Source organism: Astyanax mexicanus, chromosome 11, assembly GCF_023375975.1.
Source record: "Astyanax mexicanus isolate ESR-SI-001 chromosome 11, AstMex3_surface, whole genome shotgun sequence".
Classification (NCBI taxonomy): Eukaryota; Metazoa; Chordata; class Actinopteri; order Characiformes; family Acestrorhamphidae; genus Astyanax; species Astyanax mexicanus.
Genome location: NC_064418.1, coordinates 40,916,376 through 40,942,514, shown reverse-complemented (window position 1 = coordinate 40,942,514; position 26,139 = coordinate 40,916,376). Strand labels below are relative to the sequence as shown.

The following is a 26,139-nucleotide window of genomic DNA, read 5'->3' as shown; positions in this document are numbered from 1 at the left end:
GCTTTGCCCTTGTTAAATGGAGTCATTTTGGTTATTATATTATGCTTGTGGCACTACAGTGAATGCACTGCATTTCTCTGGATGGCTCCCTGGGGACTGGGGATAGAAGCCCTGCTGAACCCAGAGCTCTGGAGTGGTTGGCAGCAAACAGCAAACACCCAGAGCACTGACTGGGGGGCTCAACTGATGGAGGATGACTTTCTCCTCCCTTTAAGCGATTTAAGCATGCCCTCTATCAATCCTGCCTTCCTACTGCATCTGAGGAACACCAGCATTTCAACATAAAAGGCTCTGGAATTATTTTAGAGCTATCAGCATGGAGTTTATTGTAGATATGTGGCTTTAAAACTGTTAATCTTCCAATACTATTATAAGCTTGACTATCAGCAGAGATTGGCTGATTTATCAGTTGGACAATATTAGCTGACTCAAAGCTTTGTCAATAATTGTAAACTTGTTTGCCTTTAATATCACATTGGTATGAGCTTCTGATTTTGCCCCAAGTGCTACAATAGTTCATAACTATTAATATTGTAAGTTTGACAGCATTACAGTGGAGAAATGCTGGTCATCTTTGTCATTAAAACACTGCCTAACAAGCACTTATCAATAATTTACAAGGAAGGTTTTTACTCAAATGCCATTTATGCCTTAATGTAACACCAAATTGATGTCAAAAAAAGATTTGTCACTTTTATACGTAGTCCTAGATTGGATGCAACGTGAAGGTAAATGATTAGATTAATGCTCTATTTTAAATAAAATTGGGGAAAATAGTACTATTATGAGGAGCTGAATCATTTGACCTACTTTTCTTCACATTGTGATAAGATACTTCTGTGACACAGATTATATATTAGATATTTTTCCAGAATTGGGAAATTGGATTGATTCTTTTCTTCTTTAGGCTCAGGTTAGTGCTGGACGATATGGCCAAAATTTATATCACGATATATTCCTTAAATTTCGGTAGATACGATATAATTTCGATATTGATATAAATACTTTGAAGGCCTCAGAAAACTGCTAAGAAGCCCTGCAATCCCTGCAGCACTGCGAATTTAAATTATTATATAACTGTGTATTTGCACTTTTTGTATTGCTGGCATCAGATACCCTCATTATATGCACATCTATCTATCTATCTATCTATCTATCTATCTATCTATCTATCTATCTATCTATCTATCTAATGGAAATCTGTACCTACTACTGTCTGAAAATTTTATTTAAGACATTGAAACCTCCTTTCACAAAAACTGTAATACTTTAGAAATAAAAGTAGTCAAAATAAATGAATGCTCAATATTATTTGCTTATAGCAAAATAATAACATGACATCCCTGTCAAACATAAGCCTATATAACTATTACCAATAAAAATAACTTTAAATTACAACAGAGGCAGAGCTTTTTATTCTTTGTGAACAGATTTAACAGATTAAAACAAGTGTTTCAACTAGGATATAGAATACAATAAGCCTTTATATACATAAAAGCAACAAGATTTTCCCGTCAAATAAACAAACCTACAGGCTTTATCAACTATGAATAACTTAGTTACAACATAAGCTATAAAAGTGCTTCAGTCAGTATAAGAAAAATATTGTATGTAGTGGAGTTGCTTGAAGTGGTGGAACAGTTTAGATGTATTAACATTACCGCTGCTGGTCGGCTGCACTCTCCGGCACAATTTGCAGCAAAGCGGCAAGGGAGCAGACCCGCGGGCGAGCGAGCGGACCCGCGAGGCCGGCCGCGGGATCCGGGGCCGACCGAATCGAGTCTACCGTAGCCTTGGATCCGCTCGTCCCGGCTCCGTTTGGCTCCAGCGCGAGACATATGTATGGAGTCAAAAAAGGGTCATAAAGATTTTGAGTTTGTAAAACAGAAGTCACAAATGTACTGAAACTTGTAACTGCGTTTAAACAACTGCATGCACGAAAATCCAAATCCACAAATTAACTGGAATGTGCAAACTTGAAACAGAAAGTAATATTAATAATAACTCAAATGTACAAATGTGAAAAAAATATTTTAATTATATATAAATATATATTTTTTAATTTGTAAATCCAATCTCTTGAATGTGTGAATCAGTACTGCTCAAATGGCTTAAGCTGGGTCAGACCAAAAATCACATGGAATTTGTGAGGTTGTAAATGTGACAGTGGGTGTTTTTCACTGTGGAGCTAAAAATCCTCTCATTCATCTTCTCTGCTGCGTGTGCGAAGCTCCAGCTGCAGTTGCGAATTTTGACCCTGTTTTGACGCCTGATTGATGGACCAATAGGAAAGCTTTATCCGGACCAATCAGATTACGGGGTTTGTTTAACCAATCAGAACAATGGGTGGGTCTCTGCAGCTCAGAGTACTGGGCGTGTCGAAAAGGTGGTCGTCTATTGGTCTATTGGAGCTGACGTTCCGCGTGGCCGCCATTTTGGAGTCGGCCACCATGCGCCCCCCAGTGGATTAATTTACACAGAGGAAGGAGTTTAATAAACCGATAATATTCATAACTCTACCAATTTTTACCCGATTTACACACGGTTTGTTTTGTTACAAACAGCAGAGATGTAGTAATGATACAGGACGCTGTCACACATTACAAATATGTGCTTTCATGCTGAAATAATTTACGTTATGCTCTTTATCAAAGACAGACATATGGTATAGCATATTAATTAGTACATAAATTAATTAATTTATTAATATATATAAATATATATATATATATGTGTGTGTGTGTGTGTGTGTGAGTGTGTGCATCTATGTACATAAATATAAAATTAATTCATATTATTAGAACATAATATAAAGTATTTCAGCATGAAAGCACGTATTTGTAATGTGTAAATCGGGTAAAAATTGGTATGAGTTATGAATATTATTGTTTTATTAAACTCCTTCCTCAGTGTAAATTGATCCACTGGGGGGCGCATGGTGGCCGACTCCAAAATGGCGGCCACACTTTCGACACGCCCACACCTTTCGACACGCCCAGTACTCCGACCTGCAGAGACCCACCCATTGTTCTGATTGGTTAAACAAACCCCGTAATCTGATTGGTCTGGATAAAGCTTTCCTATTGGTTCATCAATCAGGCGTCAAAACAGGGTCAAAATTCGCAACTGCAGCTGGAGCTTCGCACACGCAGCAGAGAAGATGAATGAGAGGATTTTTAGCTCCACAGTGAAAAACACCCACTGTCACATTTACAACCTCACAAATTCCATGTGATTTTTGGTCTGACCCAGCTTAAGCCATTTGAGCAGTACTGATTCACACATTGAAGAGATTGGATTTACAAATAAAAAAATATATATTTATATATAATTAAAATATTTTTTTCACATTTGTACATTTGAGTTATTATTAATATTACTTTCTGTTTCAAGTTTGCACATTCCAGTTAATTTGTGGATTTGGATTTTCGTGCATGCAGTTGTTTAAACGCAGTTACAAGTTTCAGTACATTTGTGACTTCTGTTTTACAAACTCAAAATCTTTATGACCCTTTTTTGACTCCATACATATGTGCTGCGCAGCGAAGCGGACCCGAGCCTAGCCATTTTAACCTAGCCTTGCCTAGCCTAGCCTATTTGGCTACGTGCCTGTGTGGTTACGTCATCACGCACTGACGTAGCCCAGCTACGGGGGCTGAATGTGTTGAGCTCTGCGGCGAGCTGACGCCAGTAAAAAACGCCTGTCCGTGATTCTAATACATATCGATATACCACAAAACTGATATCACCGTTATTGAAACATTTCTTATCGCGATAAATACCGATATCGAATTATTGTCCAGGCCTAGCTCAGGTCCAGCATTTTCTGCTGATATTGCTCTGAAATTTATGCTGGAGACAGGCTCTGTGATATCTCTTTTTATGAGAGTGGGTCAGTGGACCACCATTAAAGAAATGAGTCATCCTTCACACTAACTGAACTCAGAAGAAGTTATACTGCAGTCTGCAGGTCCTTCTCTCACATAGCTTTCTTTCTTTTTTTATTTCTCTGTCTGTCTCTTGCTCTTCTTAGTTTTATTTTTCTCTATTCTAACACCAGGTATTGGTTTAAAGAAAGGCAGTGTGTTTGCAATTGCTCTGCTCTGCTCTCAATTAGCTCTGTTAATATCTCCATTGTGGCACAACAGCACCACCATCCCATGAGGGGGAAGACTGTAGATTTCTCAGTATGTGCAAAACTGTATACTACCTGTTTTGGTATCAGTAGCTTGGTCTTTTTAGTTTAATTAATTAGTTACTTAGCTACTAAGATTTATTTTTGTAATAAAATTTCAATAAACACAGTGTTTTTTGCTGCACTGCCATTTTGCTATTGTCTGTGTAGTTGTGGTTGATGATGCACAAAGAAAAAAAAAATAGGACAGGATTACATTTACCATTAACATGAAGTATGCAAGTTATTGTGATGGTGTTCTAAAATTCTGAAATACTTGTACTTTTATGATTAGCTGAGTAACTAAAGAAATGTTCATTCGCTGACGCACACCACTGCCCATCTATCCTTCCCTCACAGAGGGCAGCAGTTGTTAATCTCCTTCCAGGCTCTTGGGAGTGACTGCGGTGACCCAGATTGAATGTTTTAGCATTCTCCCTTCATCCTCCTGGTGAAAACACGTGACAGGTGTAGGCAACATGAATGTCTGTTTCAGCTCCAGCTGCCTGGCACCTGCTCAGATAAAGCTGAGTGTTGTGATTGCACCTGGGCCAGATCGATATCAGCTAGGCAACAGCATCAGTGGGGAGAGCCACACTGGCCGCCGACTTATCGATCCCTGTCTGTCAGAAAGAAAGAGAGCAAGGGACATTCATGGGGTTAGATGCATATACAGGGATCAGGTGGCAGTGTAGGAATCCTGTTAGTAACACAGAGGTTTAGCTTTCTTTAGGGTCTTCCCTTGTGTCTCAGGACTAGGAAATCCCTACAGGTTAATAAAGCAAGCTGACTAACCATCAATTTTCAGGCTTTTTCTGCCTTTTCTTTTTTTTTCGTTTGAAGATGATGTTCTTCACTGCTGCTATACATTATCCATTAGCCATATGAGCCATATGCACTGTGCTCTCATCGGTTGTAAATTACTAATGGTTAATTCATTAATTTTCAATATAGAAAAGTTGAGACTTGAACTGAAATGTTTCCAGAAAATATACATACTTGTAATTTGGTGCGTTTATTAATAGAAATTGCATTGTGATATAACTCAACCCACATAAAGGTCAAATTAATCTGTATTACAAATTACATATTTTATATTTTGAGCTGTTTCTTGTGTGTTTTATTAAAAAATCCTTTAAATTCATTTAATTCACTAATTCCTTTAAAGTGATATTGATTCTATGTAAAAAATATATATATATAAATTAAAAAACATTAAACACTAACATTAACACTAAAAAACATTATTTGCATTCGTCGTAAATTTTCATTCACATCAAGTTAACACAGAAATGTAACAACACAAACTAAACACCGTCCACTCCAACAGTGAAGCATTAGGGTAGTATCATTAATGTTGTTATCATGCTTTTTCCCTCAGCAGGGACTGAATATCTTGTTGAAACAAAAAAAATAAATACAGTGTACTACTAACTCTGTTTGGGAGAAACTTCAAAAAACATTTCAAGAATTGTTGCTCCAATGCTTCACATTTAAAGCCTGTGATTTCTGTAATACTGAGAACATCACAAAAATGATTTCTAAAATGGGTATAAAGACATAAATGTCTTTTTAGCACCTGAGCTTACTTCACACGCTGAGATGCTTCTGTATGTGTTGTTAGACATAAACACATACAATAGCCACTTTACATCCATTTTCTTTTGTTTGTATAATTTCCCTTAAGAAGAAAAAAACGAATAAAAACTGGAAAAATTCTAATTATATCCAGTGGTGGGTGGCTTTATACCCATTTTTTTTACAATGCGAAAACTAATTCCATTATTATTATGATATGATAAACTGGCATTATCTCTTCCTAATAAATCATTTTACCAAATTATATACATTATAGAATTTTTTTTTTCATTATTAGATATGGTCACTGCCATTCTTGTGTTTTTTTTGTTGTTAGTTTAATCTCAATGCTGTGGAGCTTCCTCGATTATTATGAAAACATCCTTTTCTTTAATCTTTATGGAAAAGTCACATTCATGACAGGAAACTGCAGATAGTTTTAAACCTATAGAATAGTCATGTGACATTAGGTATTTCTTGCAAGCACCTACAGCAAGATTGGTTAGATATTATTTAAGAAAATTAGACAGTAAGTCTGAACTTTTGATCAGTAAGGTGTTTATATTCACTCCTATTCTGACTCTAGGCACAGGTGCAGTCAAGCAGGCAGTAGGGTAGAGGCTGCAAGATGGAGCGTGTGCATCCAGGTCATAATTAGACAAGATGGGAGCACTGACATATGATGAAGATAGATGAGGGTGCTTTCCTAAATCTTTATCTCTCTCTCTCTCTCTCTCTCTCTCTCTCTCCCATTCTGACCTCTTTGATCATAAAAATAATGAAGACCTGTTTCCATGGCTTCTTTATTCAGTCCTGTATTTGATTTTGAAGTGCCTTTCTTGTTGCTCTGAAAGCATTTTTCTTTCATGTCAGTTCTGAATGTGAATACGTCGGTTTGTTCTGACCCGCAGTGTTTTAATAGCGTAATCATTTACAAATTAGAATTTATGCGCTCTAAATTGGATCTGTCCTGGCTGTTGTTATGCCCCACGGTACACTCCCTATTATTTATGATAATGAGGAGAGGATATTAATTAATTATTTATGATTGTGATGAGAGATGTTGAGCAGTGCATTGTTACCTTGGTGTTCTCATTAAGCATGTTTGAAGGAACATCTCTCAGTTCACATATTATTTACAGTTTTATATTTGTATGGTTTTAGGGAACATAAAGAGATGGGAATGAGGAATGAAGCTGATTAATGTGTGTTTCTGTTGCATACTGGGGTGGTAAAGGAAAGGGGAGGAGACAAGGGGGACCCAACAGTCTGCTCAAAGGAAGAAATGGATGATTGTTTCTCATAGCAGGCTGCTGCAGAGTCTTTGGCATTGATCTTTGGAAAAAGAAACCACCTCATCTGATATACACGTTTATCAGATTTATATTCAGATATTACAGATACACAGCCAGTAAGGAAGTGGAGAGAAAAAAAAATACATCAAAAAAGGATTTGCCATCCAGCATCCCCCTGTGACGCTTACTGTGGGGTTGACTCACTCTTTTTTCTCTCTCTCTCTCTCTCTCCCCCCTCTCCCCCTCCTCCTCCCCAGCCCCCCCAAACACCTCTCTATCTTTCTCTCTACCCCCATCCCCGTTTACTCTCACTCTCTGGGTATCTTGCCTTTCTGGATGTGGTTGCGCATACACACTCTCGCTCTCCCTCTTCCTATTCTTTCTCTCTTGCTCTCCGCTCTCTCACTCGCTCTGGGCTGCTATTGTCTGAGCACTCTCCTCCTGAGCTCATTATCCAGTGCTCCTCTTGGCGTCTCCGTTTTTCCGTGCTGATGGTTTAGCTCCAGCTGTGACGCTCCGTCTGAGCGGGACTCCTGGCCAGTGACGCTTTCAGGAGCTCTAAGGGAGGGCAGGGAGTGCCATCTGCTTAGACTCCTTTTTTATTCTCTGTAGGACCACTCATCTTTCCTCCTCAGTAGCTTGACTCGCACCCTGTAGTGAGTGATGATGCAGTCTGTTGGTGCAATATGGTATTTAAGTTTTAACTGAAGAAGTGCAAGCTTTGGCAAGTTCTTAGAAAAGAACAGCAACTCTCGACAAGATGACAGGTTTCCAGAGGCGAAAGACTTTTGCTCTTGCCAACTGAGAGCAACACTTTTTATTTGCGTTTTTTCCACCACCTCGTAAGTGACTCTTCGTCTCAGATCAGCTCTGGCTCGCGGTAATGTTTTTATTGATGCGGTCGGGTCGGCATCAGGTCCAACCGTGACTTCTCAGGTAAAAGAAAGCTCGGTCGCTCCTTCTGCCCCGGCCGCCCAGCTCTCCCCCAAACGCACCAGAAGACCGGGATTGCTTCAAACCATGAAGAAGATCTGGTCCAAGAAACGCTTCCAGGTTAGTCTTGCATGCTTTTATTTTCAAACTTCCCCGCCGCCACCACTGCCACCTTGCTTGTTGACTCAGAAGTGTCTCAGTGTCAGAGTTTGACCCATATCTGCAGTGAATGTCGTTCAGTGTGTCTGGCTTGCCCTAGTTTTGGCTGGAATTCTCACGGCCAATTCTCTGACTGATGTGCCCCACCCTTCTCCTGTAAACAAAGCAAGTGCTTTTAGGTGACGGCGTAGAGATGGTTGCACCACTGAATATAAATGCATTCTGCATTAGACTGATTGTTTTAGTGATGCATGCTGTTTCTCTCATGGGTAAAGCAAGACCCAAAAATGGGGAGGGGGGGCAATGCCACAACGACAACGAATACTGCTCCAGGGTATTGTCATATACTTAACTCGAGCACTGGAAGGTCTTTCTGAGACCATAGAAGAGTGGGTGTCATTTCTTAGAATGACAGAGATGTTTTCTTTTATTAAGGATGAATAAACAATTGTTTAAGGCATTAGATATTCCTCACACTCTGCTTTTGAATAGCCACTCTAGAGAGGGTGTAAAACATATGGCAAACCAGCATGCAGGTTATTACAGGTCCAAGAGTAATAAAGCAGAATTGCTTGTAGCAGCAATCCCATTATCCCTTATGTTGCAGATTTAAAGGTTTTTCTCTAATACGCATTATATTGTAATTTAATGCAAAGTAGATCATTTTGATTTTACTGAATAAGGGCTAATTAAACTCATTGCACTTTGTGGCTTCTCATTCATTAGAATTTATATTTTTTGCTGTTTTCCCAGCGTCAATACATTATCAGTGTTGAATGTTATTTCAATATTTTGTTCTTATGAGGATTCAGCATAATGCTTCTCTACTCTTAAGTTAGATCAACAATCCTTCCAATACAAAAAAAAAATAAAAATCCCCTTGTTTTTCACTTCCCAGCATTTCTTGAGAACATGTCACGCTGTCATTTCACAGGTGAGAGGATGAGTGAAGGCAACATGCTCCCCTTTTTTCTTCAGCCCTCAGGGTTGATAGAAATCAGTGCAATGAAGAAATGAAAGTGGGTGTGAAGGAGAGCAGAGGGGAGAGGACAGGAGAGGGGGAAGGGTGAAAAGGAGAGATAATTGGATCTTTAGACCAGACAGAGACAGACAGGTGGAGGTGGAGAAGCCAGAGATGGACACAGAGGCAGAGCTTTGAGAGCAAAATGATTGATAGATGTAGAACTGGAAAGTTAATAAAATTCTTATTTCTCTGTAGAATACATGATGGCTATAGAAGTACCCAGTCATATTTTTCTTAGACTTTATTAAATTGGATTTTTTTTTTTAGGTATTATGTTTTGTCTTGTATGCCAAATCCCCGTTTCTTGACCAATGTTATTTTTTCTCACTTAATTGAGTGATAAAACAGTAATACAGACCCATATAAAGTCTCAATAATGGGCATTAAGTAGGAATGCACTAAAATGCACCAGTTTTTGGGCAAAATCGAGCAAAATGAAAGGCTGAAATACTGGACACATTATTTTGCAGGGTTTTATTATCTTGCTCTTTCTTTTACCATTTGCTCAAATTAAACATCCCAGGTGTTGGTTTTCAAATGATAAATCAAACTTAAGATGTAAGCCATCTTGACAATTCAGAAAAACAGTGTCCAGAAACGGCTATTCTGCTGGTTGAGATTTGATCACGTTATCAAAACCGTCATTCTTCTGTATAAATTATTCTTTTTTCTTTTTCTTTTTTCCCACTTTTTCTGATAGACATAGAAATATTAATTGTTCGTACATCCATGCCAATAATGTTAGTTATCAATAATGATAATGTAGATTATTGTAAAATGAGAAGCCACACTTTTTTATTAAATACAGATGTTGAAAAGAGCTGTGAAGGAAACCACAGTGAAGGAAAATGCTGGGCGTCCAAGGGAGGTGTGTTCTCCATAGTGCAAAAGTGATTTACTTTCGGTGTGGCAGCTGTGTGTGATGAAAGTTGAATTGGGTGAAAATGAAATGGCTCACTTGCCGAGGGCTGATAAAGCTGTGTTAAAGTAGAGTTCAGACAGCCATACCTAGCCTGTGCCACTGAGATACACATCTATGCACAACCTGGGAGAAAATGAGCTAAACAGGTGACCAGAGGCTATGATGATTCATCAATGTGACCAGCTTGGCTGTTCACAGTGGAATTCATTTACCCAGCAGGAATTGCTCTTGTACAGGGGTATTGGAGCTCTCCAAGGTGCTGACAGGTCTGAACATGATTTTCCAAATACTTTATAACTGAGCAGGTATTGTGATATTTGTGAGCAAGTAACATAGTCTGTGCTAACACTAGGAAACAGCCCTGATCCAAAAGGGTTTCTTCCTGTGTTTCAAACAGATAAAGCTTGACTGAAATGGACCTGCACACCTGGTCCTTGTTTGTGCTATTATTATATCTGCTAAATAATTATATCACAAGCTACTTATCCTGGTTTAAAGTCTGGCTACCTAGCTTGCTGGTTTATCAGCTTCGGCCCTAAGCTAATTACCTTTAGTATATTAGTTTGTTGAACAGCCTATTCATCCATTATTCTCTTATTATGGCTAGCAGTAATCCATTGACCTCTTGCAGCTGCCAACAACATATTTAAAACCCTAATGCAGGCCTACCATGCCAAAAATTTGATTCCGATGGTGAAACCCAAATTCATATCAGAACCCCATAGAGCTTTAATGGCTTAACTTGATCTGTCATCCTTTAAGATACATGTCAAATTGAGGTATATTTGGAATTCTCTTTTTGAAATAGCTTAAGGGCATTTTCTTGATATTTTCTGGGTAAACAGTGAGGCATTCTTTTAAGTTGCTCTGGATAAGAGCATCTACTAATTTCTGTGTTTGTAGATTGTAGTGCTGTAAATTTACAGTCATCTAGGAATAGCCAACACATGTCAGATATGACTATAGTTCATCCTTTCTAATAACTTTGAATACTGATGGAGGTTGGTGTGGGGGTTGGCAAGTATAAGAGTGAAAGTTTGGGCCTCTCTGACGTCAGTACACTCATTGTAATAACTTTTCCAATGACATTTTAAAACAAGTTAACAAGCCTAAATACATTTAATCTCCCTCAGATTAGCTCAGCAGCAGATCCTATAGTGCATTTTCTGACTTTATAAGACTTGAGTTAATAAATAGCCATTCTTTCCCTAATACAGCCATGCGACTCTGTAAATAAATGTCAACAGCGCAGAGTGGACGTGACCTGTTTACTCATATCTGACCCAGAAAGGCAAGCGTGGCTCTGCTCTTCATGGCACAGATGGCAGGCTGGAGATCCTCACTGGGTGGCTGGCTCACAGCGAGACAAGCCTGTATTTCTTTGGCTGCGGTCACTGGATGGCTGTCAGCTTGGAAAATGTAATGAGAGCTTGTTCGCTCCCTGTTAGTCGTTGGTTTCAGAATGTCCTGGGACAAGGGAGCAGTTACAGCAACCCATGAATCGTAGATGCACTACTGACGTCATACCAGCTTCCAAACCCTCACCCTTTCACCCACCCACCACCACTTTCTTCTGGGCCAGTGTTCAGTTTCCCTGTTATGGGAAAGTATCGACCATGGTCAGTGGACTAATGTCTAGGCCCTTTCTAGACGTTTGTTGGTTTGCCCTGTTAAATAGTTTAGGATAGGTTCAGTTATTGTTGAGTGCATCCTTAGAAGAGATTGATACACCATATGAAAATTTGTTTTGGGTTACCTACTAATTTAGAATTTTTTTAAACGAGGTATAAGGTTATTAAACAAGGAGAATTTATCCTGCTTTTGTTAGAGTAACTTTCTGTACTGTCAAGAAAAAGCATTCTGCTAGAGTATTGCTTTGGGTATATGATTGCATCCAATAAAAGTAGTGTCAGTAAGATCAGGATATTGAATTATTCCTACCATATCTTATCTTAAACTCCCGCATTGTCCCAACAGTATGGGATAGAACACCATCATTCCAGAGAGTTTTGAGGGATTTTATACCCCTCTAATCTATTCCTCACATTAGCCATACAGGGACTAGACATTTGCACATTTGTGTCAGCAATGGGTGCAACCAGAATTTGCTTTTTTTTGCTTTATTTAGCCATTTGGTTTGCTGATAGCATTTTGGTTTGTACTAATAAAAAGCTGTGAATAATCTCATATACAAAGTTGAACTCACCAGGCTTGCTCATTTGCTGAGCGAAATCTCTGAAAGGTCTTCAGTTTAAGTCTTTATTTGACAACGCAGTCTGAGTCACTTGCTCATTTGCTATTCCTGCATGTGTCGTGCCATTGTTTGTTCCCAGATTGGACTAATCGAGATGCCAAAAGAACGCCTCTCTCGTGTATTATGTATGCCAGTTGCTCTCTTGAGTGCTACTCGCCTTTTCATCCATAAAAGATGCCAAACGTGGGGGTTAATGACAAATTAACTGGCATCATATCTACATGAGTTCTGCTCTGCACGTGAATTATTCAGAGGGTTTTAAAGGCCCATAAATGTTGGGTGCAGCATCAGGCGCAGCCTGGTTCAGCCAAATGGACCGGATCTGCCAGGCTTTAACTGGCCATTATACCAACCTAGTATTTTACAGCAAACACAAACACTCTAATGTGGGCAGTTTCTTAGCAAAATGATCAAGTGAAAAAAATCAAGGAACCAACTAAAATGACTTGGAAGAAAGAAAGAAATAAAGAAAGAATACACCCCCAAATGTGAAATGCGATTCTGTTTCTATGTTGTGGTTATTAGAGAATATTGGGTCTGTGTGTCACTCCTGTGAAATGTCCTCTTTCATAATCTCCTGGCCTGGTTTTTCTCCTCCTACCTCCACTCCTAATGCCCTTCAGCTTTTCAGATGCTCCATTCATCCACTGCCATTTTGACATATGCCACCCATGGCTAATGCTGTTAGAAAACCTTATTCCTAGGAGCAGGGGCAGAAATCTCTAATGCCACAGTCATTGGGAGTGCATCTCTCGCTGTAACTAATGAATTGGGAGTGACAGGAGGCATGCTGGTCATGGCTACTGCCTCAGCCACAGCCTCTGTATTGCCTCATTTATTGCCTTGAATTGGTAATAGGCAGGGAGAAATGGGAAGGGTTTGTGTGGCACAACACAGGTACACAGCCCACACATGACAAGAGGGCATTCTGCGGTTTAAATAAGATAATGCTTGTGGTCAGACATAGAGCTGGATTTTAAAATGTAATATTTTTTGTCACTCACAGAACTTCAAGAGATTAAGGAAGTAATTCCTTGTCATTCAATACCAAATTTTAGCACTTAATTCATTTCAGTCGCTGAGTCAATAAGCATGTTCGTTTTACAGAGTAAACTGTTTTTTTTGCTGTGTAATAAATTACATTATCTATATATGTTATTGACATCATGACTTCTTTATTAATAAGCAGTTCACTGCAATGAATAAATTTAGCCCACATAGAAATACAAGTTTAAAATTTAATCCAAGCCACATTTAAAACAAATAAAAATCTGATCTGATAGACATTCTCAGAAAGTCGTCAGTGCTCTGAAATGCATTTGAGCCACATGTTGACATCAGACCAGCTTTGGTTTTCACCCCTTTCACTACCTTCAGAAGTCCTTACTTAGCTGGAGTTTAAACCTGCAGGAAGATATCTCTCCAGGAGAAGGGTTAAAGAATGCTGCCCTAAAACTAATCAATCATGGTTTTTACACCATTTATCATAATGGCAGCACATCCTGTAGGCCTTTATTTCCCAAAATGTAGAAACAGAATATTTGCAGATTGGCGCAGTGGTGGGTATTGCTCTAATGAGCAAGTTATCACAGCTGTCAATGACTAAAATTAAGAGGGTCAGTATTCAGCAATAACCACAGAGAAAACACGCAGATGGAAAAGAAAATTAAATGGATAAGCTCATGGGCTTTTTGATGTTGTATAACCTTGCCCTCATCTTTCTTCACGTCTTGTGTCTCCCACTCTCACTGGTGACTTCTAGTCTCAACACTTTCAGTGGTCACGGATTTGTTTCTAAACTAAAGCTATTAAATTACTGTTCATTTACTATCCAATAACCTTATGTTAAAATTTTCTGCACATATTAATATGGTGGTGGTAAATGTTGCCATGGTATCATGATCATGAGGGTTTCATTAACTGTCCCTATGTTTAAAGGAATTTAAAAAATTGCAGCTAACAAAAAAATTGCACTTCATTTCTTTATATATCCATGTTCTCACAGGTTAAGACTGGACTTTTAGAGCATGATAATAATTTAAAAAAACTTGCACATTGCACTCTTGTAGTATATGGATGTAGGTTCAGAAGCTATTCCTTCAAAAGATGAAAAAAGGCCAGCCCAAATAATAAGTATCCCCATACCCAAATGCCCTACTTTCCAGATTTCAATCTAGGCTAGCAGAACAAAGACAGACACCCGCTCTGAAAAAATGGCACACCAGGTTGAAAGGAAGTACTGGCTGTAGCCATAGTGACAGAACTGTTTGGTCTCACTTTCATTCTCACTCTGCGGCGGGCTTCAGTGTTATCTAGCAGCCAACGGTGTGTGCGTGTCTTTCACAGACGCCTGCTGTGACAGGTTTTGCATGACTATAGTAATTACATTCAGCATGTTGATTAACTGTGTTCCTACACTGAAATGCTTTTCTCTTTTTCTCTTTTGTTGCAGAAAACTGGGCACTCTAACAGAACGTTTGGCCGGTTTACCCATGGTGTGTTTGGTTTTATAGATAACAGGTTATTACAAAAGAGATTTTACAGTCCCATCTTTGAGTCTGTCAGTCAATGTCTGGTCTGTATTTAAGATTAAGGATGCACACAGTATTCATGCACAGTGTAACAAAACAGCATTTCTGCAGGATCTCCCATGTTTGTGATGGCTTAATACAGCAGTTACAAGAAAGTGTGGTTCAATGCCAACTACTATACAGTACAGTACAATAATAACCAACTTGGCTCAAGGCCAAAAGATCCAGCACAATACAATCAATATTCAGAAAAAGACAGAGTGTGATGTATAAGGATGTAAATTGTGCAGTCATGAGTAGATTAACAACAGAGTACAGTAGTAATTTGCTCTGATTTGGCTTCATGTGTCCTCCTTGCGTCTCCACCCACTCAAAAACCAGCTCAGTACTAACGTCATATATACACATCTTTTTCCAGCATCCTGAATCTTATTGCTGACCTTATTGTAGTGGTTTATCATGAAATGTAGCAAAACATGATTAATGTTTTATGTTTCTTTTCATTATTATTATGAATAAATCTGTTTTTGGTTGAATTTAAATAGTATAATTTGTGTTTTAATTGATGTTTAAACTTTGTTTAAGTTTCATTTTGTGTTAGTGTCTGTGGTTTTTTCTTTGTGTGTGTATGTGTGAGAAAGAGAGAGAGAGAGTGAGAGAACAGCTATTCATGCAAGACAGATTTACTGAAATGATCTGGCGGCTGTCAGAGGAGAGGAAGGTCTAATTAAGAGAGAGCCGACAATACCTCAATTTAGTTGGTAAATGTGAAGCAGAAAAATCTCTGTATTAATAATGCATAATGGTAGTTTCACAGGAAAACAATATTCTATTTTTCACACCATCTGCAGTGATTTTTCACAGTTTAAATGATTGGAGAGAACAAATTTGTTCCCTTATTAAATCGCTTTAAAATGAAATCCTTGTTTAATAATTCAGGACAGGGCTAGATTAATGGAGGCTGCTTTATCTACAGCACCTATCTTGTAGAACTGTCTCAACTGATGTTAGCATTGCCTAACTGGGCAGTGTACGTCAGTAGGGAATGTTTTATTGTTTTTGTGCATTTACCAGCCATATTATTGGTATATGTCTTGTAAAACTTTATTGAGGAAAGCATAAAGAGCACTGTAACATTATGATACTGTATAACTGCCTTGCTGTGCAAATGATATTGCAGAGTATGACTGAATAATTCAGATGAGCTCTGTGCTGCCTGTGTTGATTTGAGCTTACCACCACCTTATTCTTGAATATCACCTTTAGAATAGATTAATATTTTAGAAACAGGAGCTTCTGTTATGAATTTGACATTTTAGGGAAAGTGAGCTGTATAAGAGGGATGGAGATCCTGCATAGTGTATTTAAGAGCTACTGTATATACAATATAGTCCAGAACAAAGACAAACCAAGTACCTGAAGTGTCTATACTACTGTATGTTTACTCTTATAAAGAGACCTTTTACTGAATAATTGAATAGACAATAGATGATCCCTGAGAAGATCATCCTTAAAACAAAAGCCTCCTTCCTCACTGTGAACATGCCATTTGCACTATTGCCACGATGTTCAGCATCTCTTTAGTTCAAAGGCCACCGTGTATCTCTGTATTGTTTCCGCCATGGGGAAAAAGCCTGCTCAGCACTTTGCACCACTGGTTGTGTGACTGATTCACTGGGGCTGGGATTGGTTTCTATAGTAACTGTACTTTCCTGTTTTCCTTTCCTCTCTGCCACTATGGAAGCGAAGTATTCCGCTCGTGCAGGAAACAGAGTTATGGTAATGATCGTTTCTGACTTTGAATTTGCTGCAGTCCTTTTTTTTGTTTGTTTTTTGACATTTTTTTCCCTTTATCCCATTGTGCATCACTCCTTCACTCTGTGCCTTGTGAGATCTCACCTTGTCCTCTTCTCCTTCACCTTTATTTAAAGATTTTTTTCATGCAGCCTATTTTTTGTTTGCTTTTCAGAAAATGTGCATTAAATATATATATAAATAAATACATATGAAGTAGCACTGGGTGATTTTCAAAAAGGGTGTAATCGACACTGTAGATCTTTACATACGTAGACCCTGCCAGAGATAATTTCTCAAATCTGAACCAGTAGATATGAAGTTTTTGTCAGAAAACTGTAAACTGGCAGTGATTTTATATGTAGACCTTTTTCTGAAACTGAAATATAAGATGGTTATTTTTGTACCTTGTTCCTAATAAAAAGCTGCTTAAAGGTTCAAGGGTGCTATATAAACAAACAATTAAATTAAAATAAATATATAAAACAAGTAATGTTTGTTATTACATTACATATTTTTTTTGCATTATATGTTTAGATATAAAAAATATTTAGCAGATTTCACCAGAAGTCAGTGATGCAGCATGATACTAATAATGCACTCAGTCTGTAAAATAAAATAAAAAATATACTGGTCAAATATAGTTCGCATTTGGTAGATATGAAATGAAAAATGAGAATAATGTGAATTTTTATTTTGAAATAACCAGCATATATTTAAAAAAATGTGTTTGACATTCTGCAATGTGACTATTGTGCAAACAATGCTGAGATGATACATTGTGCGGCGCTTACATTTGCACATCTACCAAAACAAAAACATACTATTTAGAATTGCTTATAAATTAGACTATTAAGATTTTATTTTTTACAATATCGCCCAGCCCTACTACAAAAGTACATTTGAAATCTTGTCCTCTATGGTGATATATGCCTCATGTACTACCACAGCCTTAGCCAGCTCTGCTGTGAAGCCCCGTGCCTTAATTCTATTTGATAGAGCTATTTTCCTACTTGATTGCCGTCATTATTGCAGCCTGCAAGCTTGTGGTTTTCACTCTGATTGCCTTGCCTCTCCTCTGCAGACTCTGAAACCACAGAAGACGAAGCAGGCGAGCCTCAGATGGAGACCAAAGAAGGAGGCAGAGGTGGTGCAGATGAAGCCTCCCCGCGTGTGCCTGCAGGTAATTACACGGTGTCTTCAGTAACACATCATACTGTTAACACTGCTGCTGTTGTTTTTCCACACCCCATACACACACACATACACAGTACCTGTTCGATTCACTGTAAAGGGACATAGATGATGCACTTGTAGGTTTGGTGTGAGATCTTCATGGGTTATTACAGTTTTATTTATCCTCACTGAAAGAAAATCAATGTCATTTATCTCTGTTTATATTCTGTCCAGTGTTTGCTGTGATTGTCCCTTACTCTCCACCAGGAAAATCTGTTTTGTCACTTCAATTACTTGACACTTGATGGCCTATCTCTGTGCCAGACCAATATGACTTTTGTGAAAATCTCATAAATCGTGTATTGGTTGGAGAAATCCTGCTTGGTTGGAGCGTGCTTATCTCTATTGATTTTCTCGGCACATCGACCCTTATATTAAGACTTTAAATCCCATAAGCAATCTTAGAGGTCCAGAAATGTCATGTGTCTCATAGATTGCTGAAACACACTGAGCTCAGACCCTGGGGACTAGCTGATAAAGCATTTGTTTGATGTTCCGTGTATGATAAAAATTATTTGTATTCTTTAAAATATATACTTTTAAGATGTGATTTATAAAATTACTTTAACATGAAAATGTTGTTAGAGAACACAAGTTTCCATACTTGGCACTTGTTCGACAGGGCTACATCATTTGTGACCATAAAGTTTTATTAAAGTCATAGCGAGTCATCACTGTCACACAAAAACCTTGTACCAACTTATTTAATATGATTTGCCAGACTCACATTATGTTACAAAGAGAAACATGGCAAAAATGTAGGTACAAGATTTTTGCCTGACAGTAATAAAATATAGAAAACCTAAAAAAGAAAGAAATCTAAATTCAGGTTTATTTTATAAATACATATTTATAAATTCTAATTCTTCCCTGTAGAAGAATAGGCCTACAGCTTATCTACAAATCTTCAGGTTTTACCTTTTTTAAACGTTTTTAAACTTTAAATGTTAAGTTAGATTCAATGTGCTCTAATTACTTTTTTAAAAATAATATTCAGTTTACTGGGACTTATTGGGATGTGTGCACACAGTCGCATATACACAAATAATTCGTATATACATGGTATTGCGGGAACTGTAAGGGAACTGTAGGGAGTATTGTTATGGTACCTATATGGTGATACTGGATAAAACATATTGTGCAGTATTTATTGCATGACCCAATGTTAGAATGATGTATAAGATTAAATTTATCTCACACAAAATTGCATCAAACATGAGATGATGCCAATATAATATATTGTGAAGACCTATTTAATGTTGTTATATAGCATATATAGCATTGATTAAAGACAATGTGACAAACAACACTAATTCTTATAGACACTGCCTATTTTTGGCTCTACTTCACATTGAAATCCTGTTCACAAGAATTCAGCTTCCCTGCACACTGTACAAATTCTCAAAGATCATCATGCTGGTGATTCTAACAGCCTTGTTCTTGACAGGGAGAATGCCTCCTGTTTACAAAGACAGCCGCGCGAGGCTTATTCCTGTTATTCTGTTCAGGCACTTTGCAGGATCTTTGTGGTGGCACTTTCTGCTGTCATTATGTATTATGACAAAAGCCGTCCCAGCAGCCCCTGGGGAGAGGAGGTGGGAGCAGATTTGGGACGTGTTCGGATGGAGGGAGTGATGTTTTCACTTTTTACATCAGAGGAAGAAGGGAAAAAAAGCAAATAGTATTTCCACATTCACAAGTATAGTGAAAAAAATCATGTATTTATTATTTATTAAGATTTAAATATATTTATGTTTTACTTCAATTTCAATCTGACTTGTGTACTAAATTGTAGACCAATGGTACGACCCATAGACTGTATATAGCTGGACAGAGCATCGTCTCTTAAAAGTGAAGCCACCACAGGTCGGGCGCCCCCTGCTGTTCGGCTGCAGAAAGCTGTGTAACTCCACCCATCCCCATAGGTTTCAATGGCAAAACAGACAACTTTCAATCACGTTTTTTTCTAATATACTGTAATTCTACCTCCATTATTTAAATGCAACAGCTAGTGTAACCTCTGCTTATATTGTCAAATTTTTATATCCCCACAGAATTCGGTTTTTAAAACTTTATTCAGCTCTATTCAAAAATGGTGTGGTTATGGTAAAAGGGCTGCTTATGGGCGGGACCAATAACAGACTGTCAGCTCCGCCCCGCTCTGCAGTCTGTGACCGCGAGGCAGCCCTCAGGGGCGGGGTTATTCAAATGAGTAGACGGTCTCTCCACAGCCTTTCTCCCTCCTCTGGTCTCTACTGCGCAGACTCTGGTCTCTGAATCGCCAACATGGCGGAAGATTTTGGCTTCATTTTCATTGAATGAATGGGAACGGCGACACAGCGTCCATCTTTATATACAGTCTATGGTACGGCCAATGTTAGTCTCTGTGTGTATTTGAGATTACTTTCCTCCCATGAGCTCAGTATTGAGTGATGAAAGAACCCACTGCTATGAAAACCTCCTCTGAAGCTCGTCTAGATAACAAACGTCCACAATCCACAAACAAAGAAAAATCGAAGGAATAAATGTGTCAGAGATGTGGAGGAGCTGCATGAATTCCAGCAGAGAGGTGCATATCAGATTGATTTGATGCTTTAGGAAGCCCTGATTGTGGCTCAGTGTGTGGAGGCTTGGTGTCGGTGAAGCTGATGGATGTTCCTTGTTTATACTGCCTCCTATTCTGCCTGCATTAAGCTGCATCTGCCCAATGGAATGGAAGGGTCTCTGAGAGGCGATGGCTCCTGCTGAGGGCACGCTGTCTGCTACTCAGCCTGCAGAAAATGTCATGCACCTGGTGTTCTCTCTCTCTCTTTCTCTCTCTCTCCAAAACATGTAATGCATGCAAATCCTCTTACTGTAGATTCCAAAAAAGGACACAGCCTGGTCAAATTCTTCTAGAATGTTATTCACTTCAAAAAAGCTGGTTTCACATTCTCCTGGGTGCATAATGCAGGTTTTATTTCGCTAGGCATAAATTGTAAAGGCAGAGGAGGATTCAATAGGTGTGGTTATGCTAACATAAGCTATATATAGAGCACTTTCATGGCTGTACATTATATCTGTCTCTTTTATGTGTTAGCAGTGCCTCTTCCAAATGATGAAAGACTAAAACAAGGACACTGTTTTGAAGGACAATTTTAATGGAATCTCAGAATGATTAAAGAAGATGTTTCTGTCAGAATTCAGTGCTATGTGCCTAGTTTAAAATTGGCACAGTCATGCTTAATTATATTAGATGCCTTTGTACATGATGGGCACTGCTGCAGAAAGGACACAATCCATCTTGAGCATTGTCAGAGTCTTTAGAGATACCCAAAACAGAAAAACTGGGGTAAGAAGATCACAATCACTTTATTTTTGCCTAGAATTTTACACACCTGCATATGTTCCAATTAGAACAGTGTATTTCATTTTGTATACACAATATCTATTAAGTGAAATATGGATTTCTGTCACATAATAACGGTTTAAAAGATTTTTTTCACATTTGTTCCCTAATTTAGCTAAATGCCTCCGTAGTTACATGTGAACAGACCCAGCTCTGATACATTAGCTAACTGATACCTGAGCTATAACAGTATCACAATAGGAGTGATAAATGGAGAGAGTGCCATCTACTCACCCAGATTTTCAACCAAAATAACTGATTCTTGAAGTGCTTCTGTTCAGGCTTAGTAGAATCTTGTTTTTTTTTTTTTTTTTTTCAGTCTCTTTTTTCACCACAATGGCCCTCGGTTGCACAACGGCTCTCAGTTCACGCCAAAGAACCTACTATTCTTTAGTTTCAGCTGCAAACCGATGTTTCGCATCCCAGAACCTATTTTTCTTTTTGTGGAAATCTGCGGAACGATTCAAAATGTAGGTGTGCAAACCACAATGAAGCCTGTTCCACATTGGCAAAGTGCTAGGAGAGAGCATGGCTGACTGTTTTCTCTCTGGTTCCAGCTGTTTTCTTGGGTGTCAGGATCTTAGCCTTTTACGAACACCATATTTATTGAGGGAAGAATGGATTTTTTGTGGTTCAAATTAAGGTTAGAAGACAGAGGAGTGAGCTGGAAGCACCATGCTCATGGTGCCAGTTTTTGCAGTCTACTGCATGCTCCTGTATTGGATTGTACAGCTCTGATCAGTACATGGGGGTGCAAATACATGATCTCACCAGAATATAAGATATGCTGGATCAATAACACATCCATGGAGGATTTACCAGTCCTAGTACAAATCAATGCTGTTCTTGAACATTAAAGAATAATACATATCCTATTTTATTAAAAATGTTGTTGGACAGCTGAACCTAGTTCTTAGAGTATGACTGATGATACTGTGTGTATAAATGTGTCCTTGTAAAGACAATGATCTTGTATTTCCAAAAAAGAAACTTTAAGTGGAAATCAGCATTAAAATGATTTTAGTAATTTAACCAAAGATGATCAATAGAGCATTTCCACTGATCAATTAATTATAAAATGTGGATACAATTAAATGAATGATACAAATAAAAAAAAGGCAGGACAATTACCTGTTTCTAGCCAATTTCATGTTATATGGGCAATTTTGTTTTTATATTTTCCTGAAATGCTCCTTTACCTCTCTCTCAATTTAACCCTACACAGGAGAGCGGATGATGGACGTAGTGGGAGATGCGAGCGGTCACTGGGCGTCCGGCGAAAACACAGTGGTGGAGAAAGAGGCACCGTCCCTGGGATCAAGAGCACCGGGGCCACATCCCTCCAGGCAAGCCACCGGCCGGGAGCCGATGGGAACCCAGATCAGGCACCTAGGGGTCGAGCCGCTGATTCGGGCGTCCCGCGCCAATCTGTCCCGGCCAGTGTGGGGGTCTGAGGAAAGTGTGTCTTTAGCTAGCGATTACTATGGTAGCACATTCAGTCTCTATAGAGGAAGGACTTTTTCTATTCCCCTGTAAGTAAAATCATTCCCCAGTTCAAATAATAGTACCAATAGAAATATCCAACCCCAGACGCTACAGCCCACAGTATAAACAGATCAAACAGCCAATAAAAAAAATAATAAAAACCAACAACAAACCAACTGCCATCAGATACAAAACAGATAAGCAGCCCTTTGTCCCAGTGCTGGTGTCTCAGGAGACCCTTGCTCTAACATGGCGCTTGCCTTTAGTGCATGCTGAGGATGGGAGGTGACTGTGAGAAGAGTCTAGGGTGTAACCCCTTCTTGCTTTCTCAATCTCCACATGAGAGCGGTCAGCAGTGCCCCTCTGAGGCAGCTTACATCACCACAGGAATGACAGAAGACACTGTGAGTGGGCTCTCCGCGTTTGGACGCCGTTCAGCTCAGCCCACGGCGAGAGATCAGCATGAGCTGCCAAACCCATTACAATTAGACGTGACTCACTCGCAGGTGGAAGTTCAGTAAACTGAAACAATGACACGTTGGAATGAGCAGATACTGGAGCGAAGCTAGCCGTCAGCACTGGGGAACACAACAAAGCCTGTTTTGTTTTACAGTGTTTTTTTGGTGTGTGGTTCTAGTTTCGCTGCAAATATCACTGTTATGTAATGTTCAAAATGTGGCTAAAGCAAAGGGAAAAATGGTACATCTGTGAGTTAATCCTTCTTGGGTTGAAAAGCTAGATTGCAGCTTGGAGTTAAGATGGTTAATGCTGCAACTAATGATCATTTCAGTAGTCTACAATTCTGTAGATAGTTATTTGTTTTTTGACCATTTTTGTGTATTGTTATGACAATAGACATATCACAAATCATGTTTTGAGCTGCGAAGGGAATAAATTCGTAAAGAAACAGTAATAGTTTTAATATAATACACATACTTTTAACAGTAATCTGACTAGTTTCGGACTATAAATCACATCGGATTATAAGGTGCATAAAGCAACACTAGAAAGGACGCATACATCAAAGTAAGCAATGATGTCGCCATGTTTTCTTAATGGGGAAGCGCCTAAGTAAACAAAACTGTAAGTCAAACAAGCGCTGGATGTTAATCTACACAGATTTCTCTCTTGAAAACTGTTTATTTGGGTGAGTAAAGCACTTCCGCTTATTTACAGTAAGCTGAGATTTCGCATTGTCGATTTTTTGGAAAATTAAAAGAATTTTAAGTTTGCCTTATAGTGCATAAAATATGGTAACTGTTGCAGGTGATGTACAACAAAAACAAACCAGAGGATTTCTGACTATTTCTTCGAATTCTCTCACTTCTTCACCATCTTCTCCCATTGCCATGTTGGAGCCAGGGTCAACTGTACACCCAGCAGTATCCATGACAAGAATCTCTATATACTGCCCCCTAACTCCAATTGGTGCCCACCTTTTTAAATATTCATGTCACTTCCCAGTCATTTGCCAGTGCTAAAAATTTCAAATATTAATTACATCACATTATATGTATTCTGTTCTTCATCTTCATCTCGTTTGTGGTTACACTTTTCATCTGTTCATTCGTTTAATGTTCCGTCAATAGATCACATCGGCTGCACAATAGAAGCGAATTGATGATCGCAGGCTGGTCCTGTCCCTGTCTATAGCTTAGGTAACATTAATGGCTTGGCCTGGAAGATGGCAGGCACAGGGCATTGTCATCATTCAGGTACTGGCCTGGCCTTTAAAACTACCAGCCAATAATCTTTGTGTCAGATCAGCGTTACATAATGTGCCGTCCGAGGTTGTGCGTGAACAATGCCCTTTCCTGTAGGGCAGTGCTCTTATCTCACTGTTCTGCAGCTGAAAGCTGTACTGTGTAAGTGTTTTAAATTGGAAACTCTAAATAAATGATATTTGTGTAGCTGTTAAAAGTGAAAGGAAACTGACACGTTGTTTGTGTACTGTATGTGTCCTGGTTGTATCATCACACCTGTGCACGTGCTCAGGCCTATTTAGACCGGTTTTGAAATTTACAATAATAGGGTTCATTTTAATGGCTAGTCATACAGTTAGTCATCCCTTTTTAATGGTAGTTTATCTGGTGACAAATGAAGCATTTAATAAAATATTTGTATTTGAATTATGCTATAATGAAGAACACAAAAAAGCCAATTCAGTTCTCAAAATTCACGATAAAAGTAGAATTCACCACCTCCCCTGCCCACAATTACTGCCTTTTTGTGCCTCATCTAAATTTATTTTACTTTAGTTCATACTTTCCTTTGACCCCCATTGTCCATATGCAGATTATTTTCTGTTTTCTAGTTTTATTTATTTATGTTCTTACCCACACAACAATGGATGCAAAGTAAAATGAATCTGCTCTTGCTGTTATTTTTGCATCACATTGCCTGTGTGAGATCCCATTGACCCCTTTGGGTTCTCCCTAGTTTCTCTGCATGCTGTTTGTGGAGAGCTGTTTCAGCATGAATCCTTGCCTGCACTTTATGCCAAAACTAATAATACATATTCGTTTACACACATTGCAATATGTTGTATTTTTACTTGTTTGCAGTCAGCTGTTATAAACATAATGTTAAAAACTTGTGATTCAAGTTCTGACCTCCAGTTTTATGTAAAAAAAAGAATACTGAATATCACCGATACTAGACTCCATCTCCAGTGGAAACTGTGTACTCATGTAGTTGTCATAACAATGTAAATTTGTTTATCTGAAATAAAGTTTTACATGTAGAAAGAAACTTTAGCAATGTATGACTTTCATTTTTTCCATTTTTTTATTACTGTCATTTAAATTGACTTTTATTTGTAAATAAATAAATAAAGAGAAAAGGCATCTCCCATAAACAGCTACAGAGAGAAGATTGTCATAACTAAGGGCTGATTTGTTCCTTAGCATACTAACCCAACCCACAATTAGGCAGCATCCCAGTTTTTTGTTCGTTTGATGTTGATTTCCAAACCTAAGCATGGTCATGTTCCTTTGCATGATTCTGGCACTGCTTGGGTGATGTTCATGCAGTCGTTTACACTGGATGTCTCATACAAATCTAAGTCAAGCCATCTGCAGGCTGGGAAGGAATTTTATGCAGTAAGAGCCCTTAAATCTGTTTCAGCACAGTCAAGTGACTGCAGTTTGGTTTGTGCTGTGTAAACAAGAGCAGTATTTATGTTTTATCACTTTGGATGTTTTCCAGTGCGCAGCCGATTTCAAATAGTCCCCTCGCTGCAGTCTTCTTGATGACTCAACATTAATGTTCATGTGCTTGTTCTAAATCATAATTTCTAACCTTTCCAGCTCTGGCAGGTGACTCTGACTTAACAGTGTGGAAATCCAGTGATACATGGTGGTCTAG

General features: G+C 38.6%; 1 protein-coding gene across 8 annotated transcripts in view; it reads left to right on the top strand.

Annotated features, from left to right (window-relative positions):
• The window catches only part of spegb (striated muscle enriched protein kinase b), a 103,317-nt gene that overhangs the window by 21,032 nt on the left and 56,146 nt on the right, over positions 1-26,139 (top strand). For 3 of the 8 annotated variants that reach the window (XM_049484726.1, XM_049484725.1, XM_022680149.2), the window contains 2 exons: positions 17,749-17,847; positions 22,514-22,634. In XM_049484726.1, coding sequence (XP_049340683.1) covers positions 17,787-17,847; positions 22,514-22,634 — 182 coding nt within the window. In that variant the 5' untranslated portion in view covers positions 17,749-17,786. Of the gene's footprint in view, positions 1-7,344; positions 8,101-14,785; positions 14,860-16,614; positions 16,650-17,748; positions 17,848-22,513; positions 22,635-26,139 lie in introns of those variants that run through there. The other 5 variants (XM_049484722.1, XM_049484723.1, XM_049484721.1 and 2 more) reach the window with 5 other exon arrangements.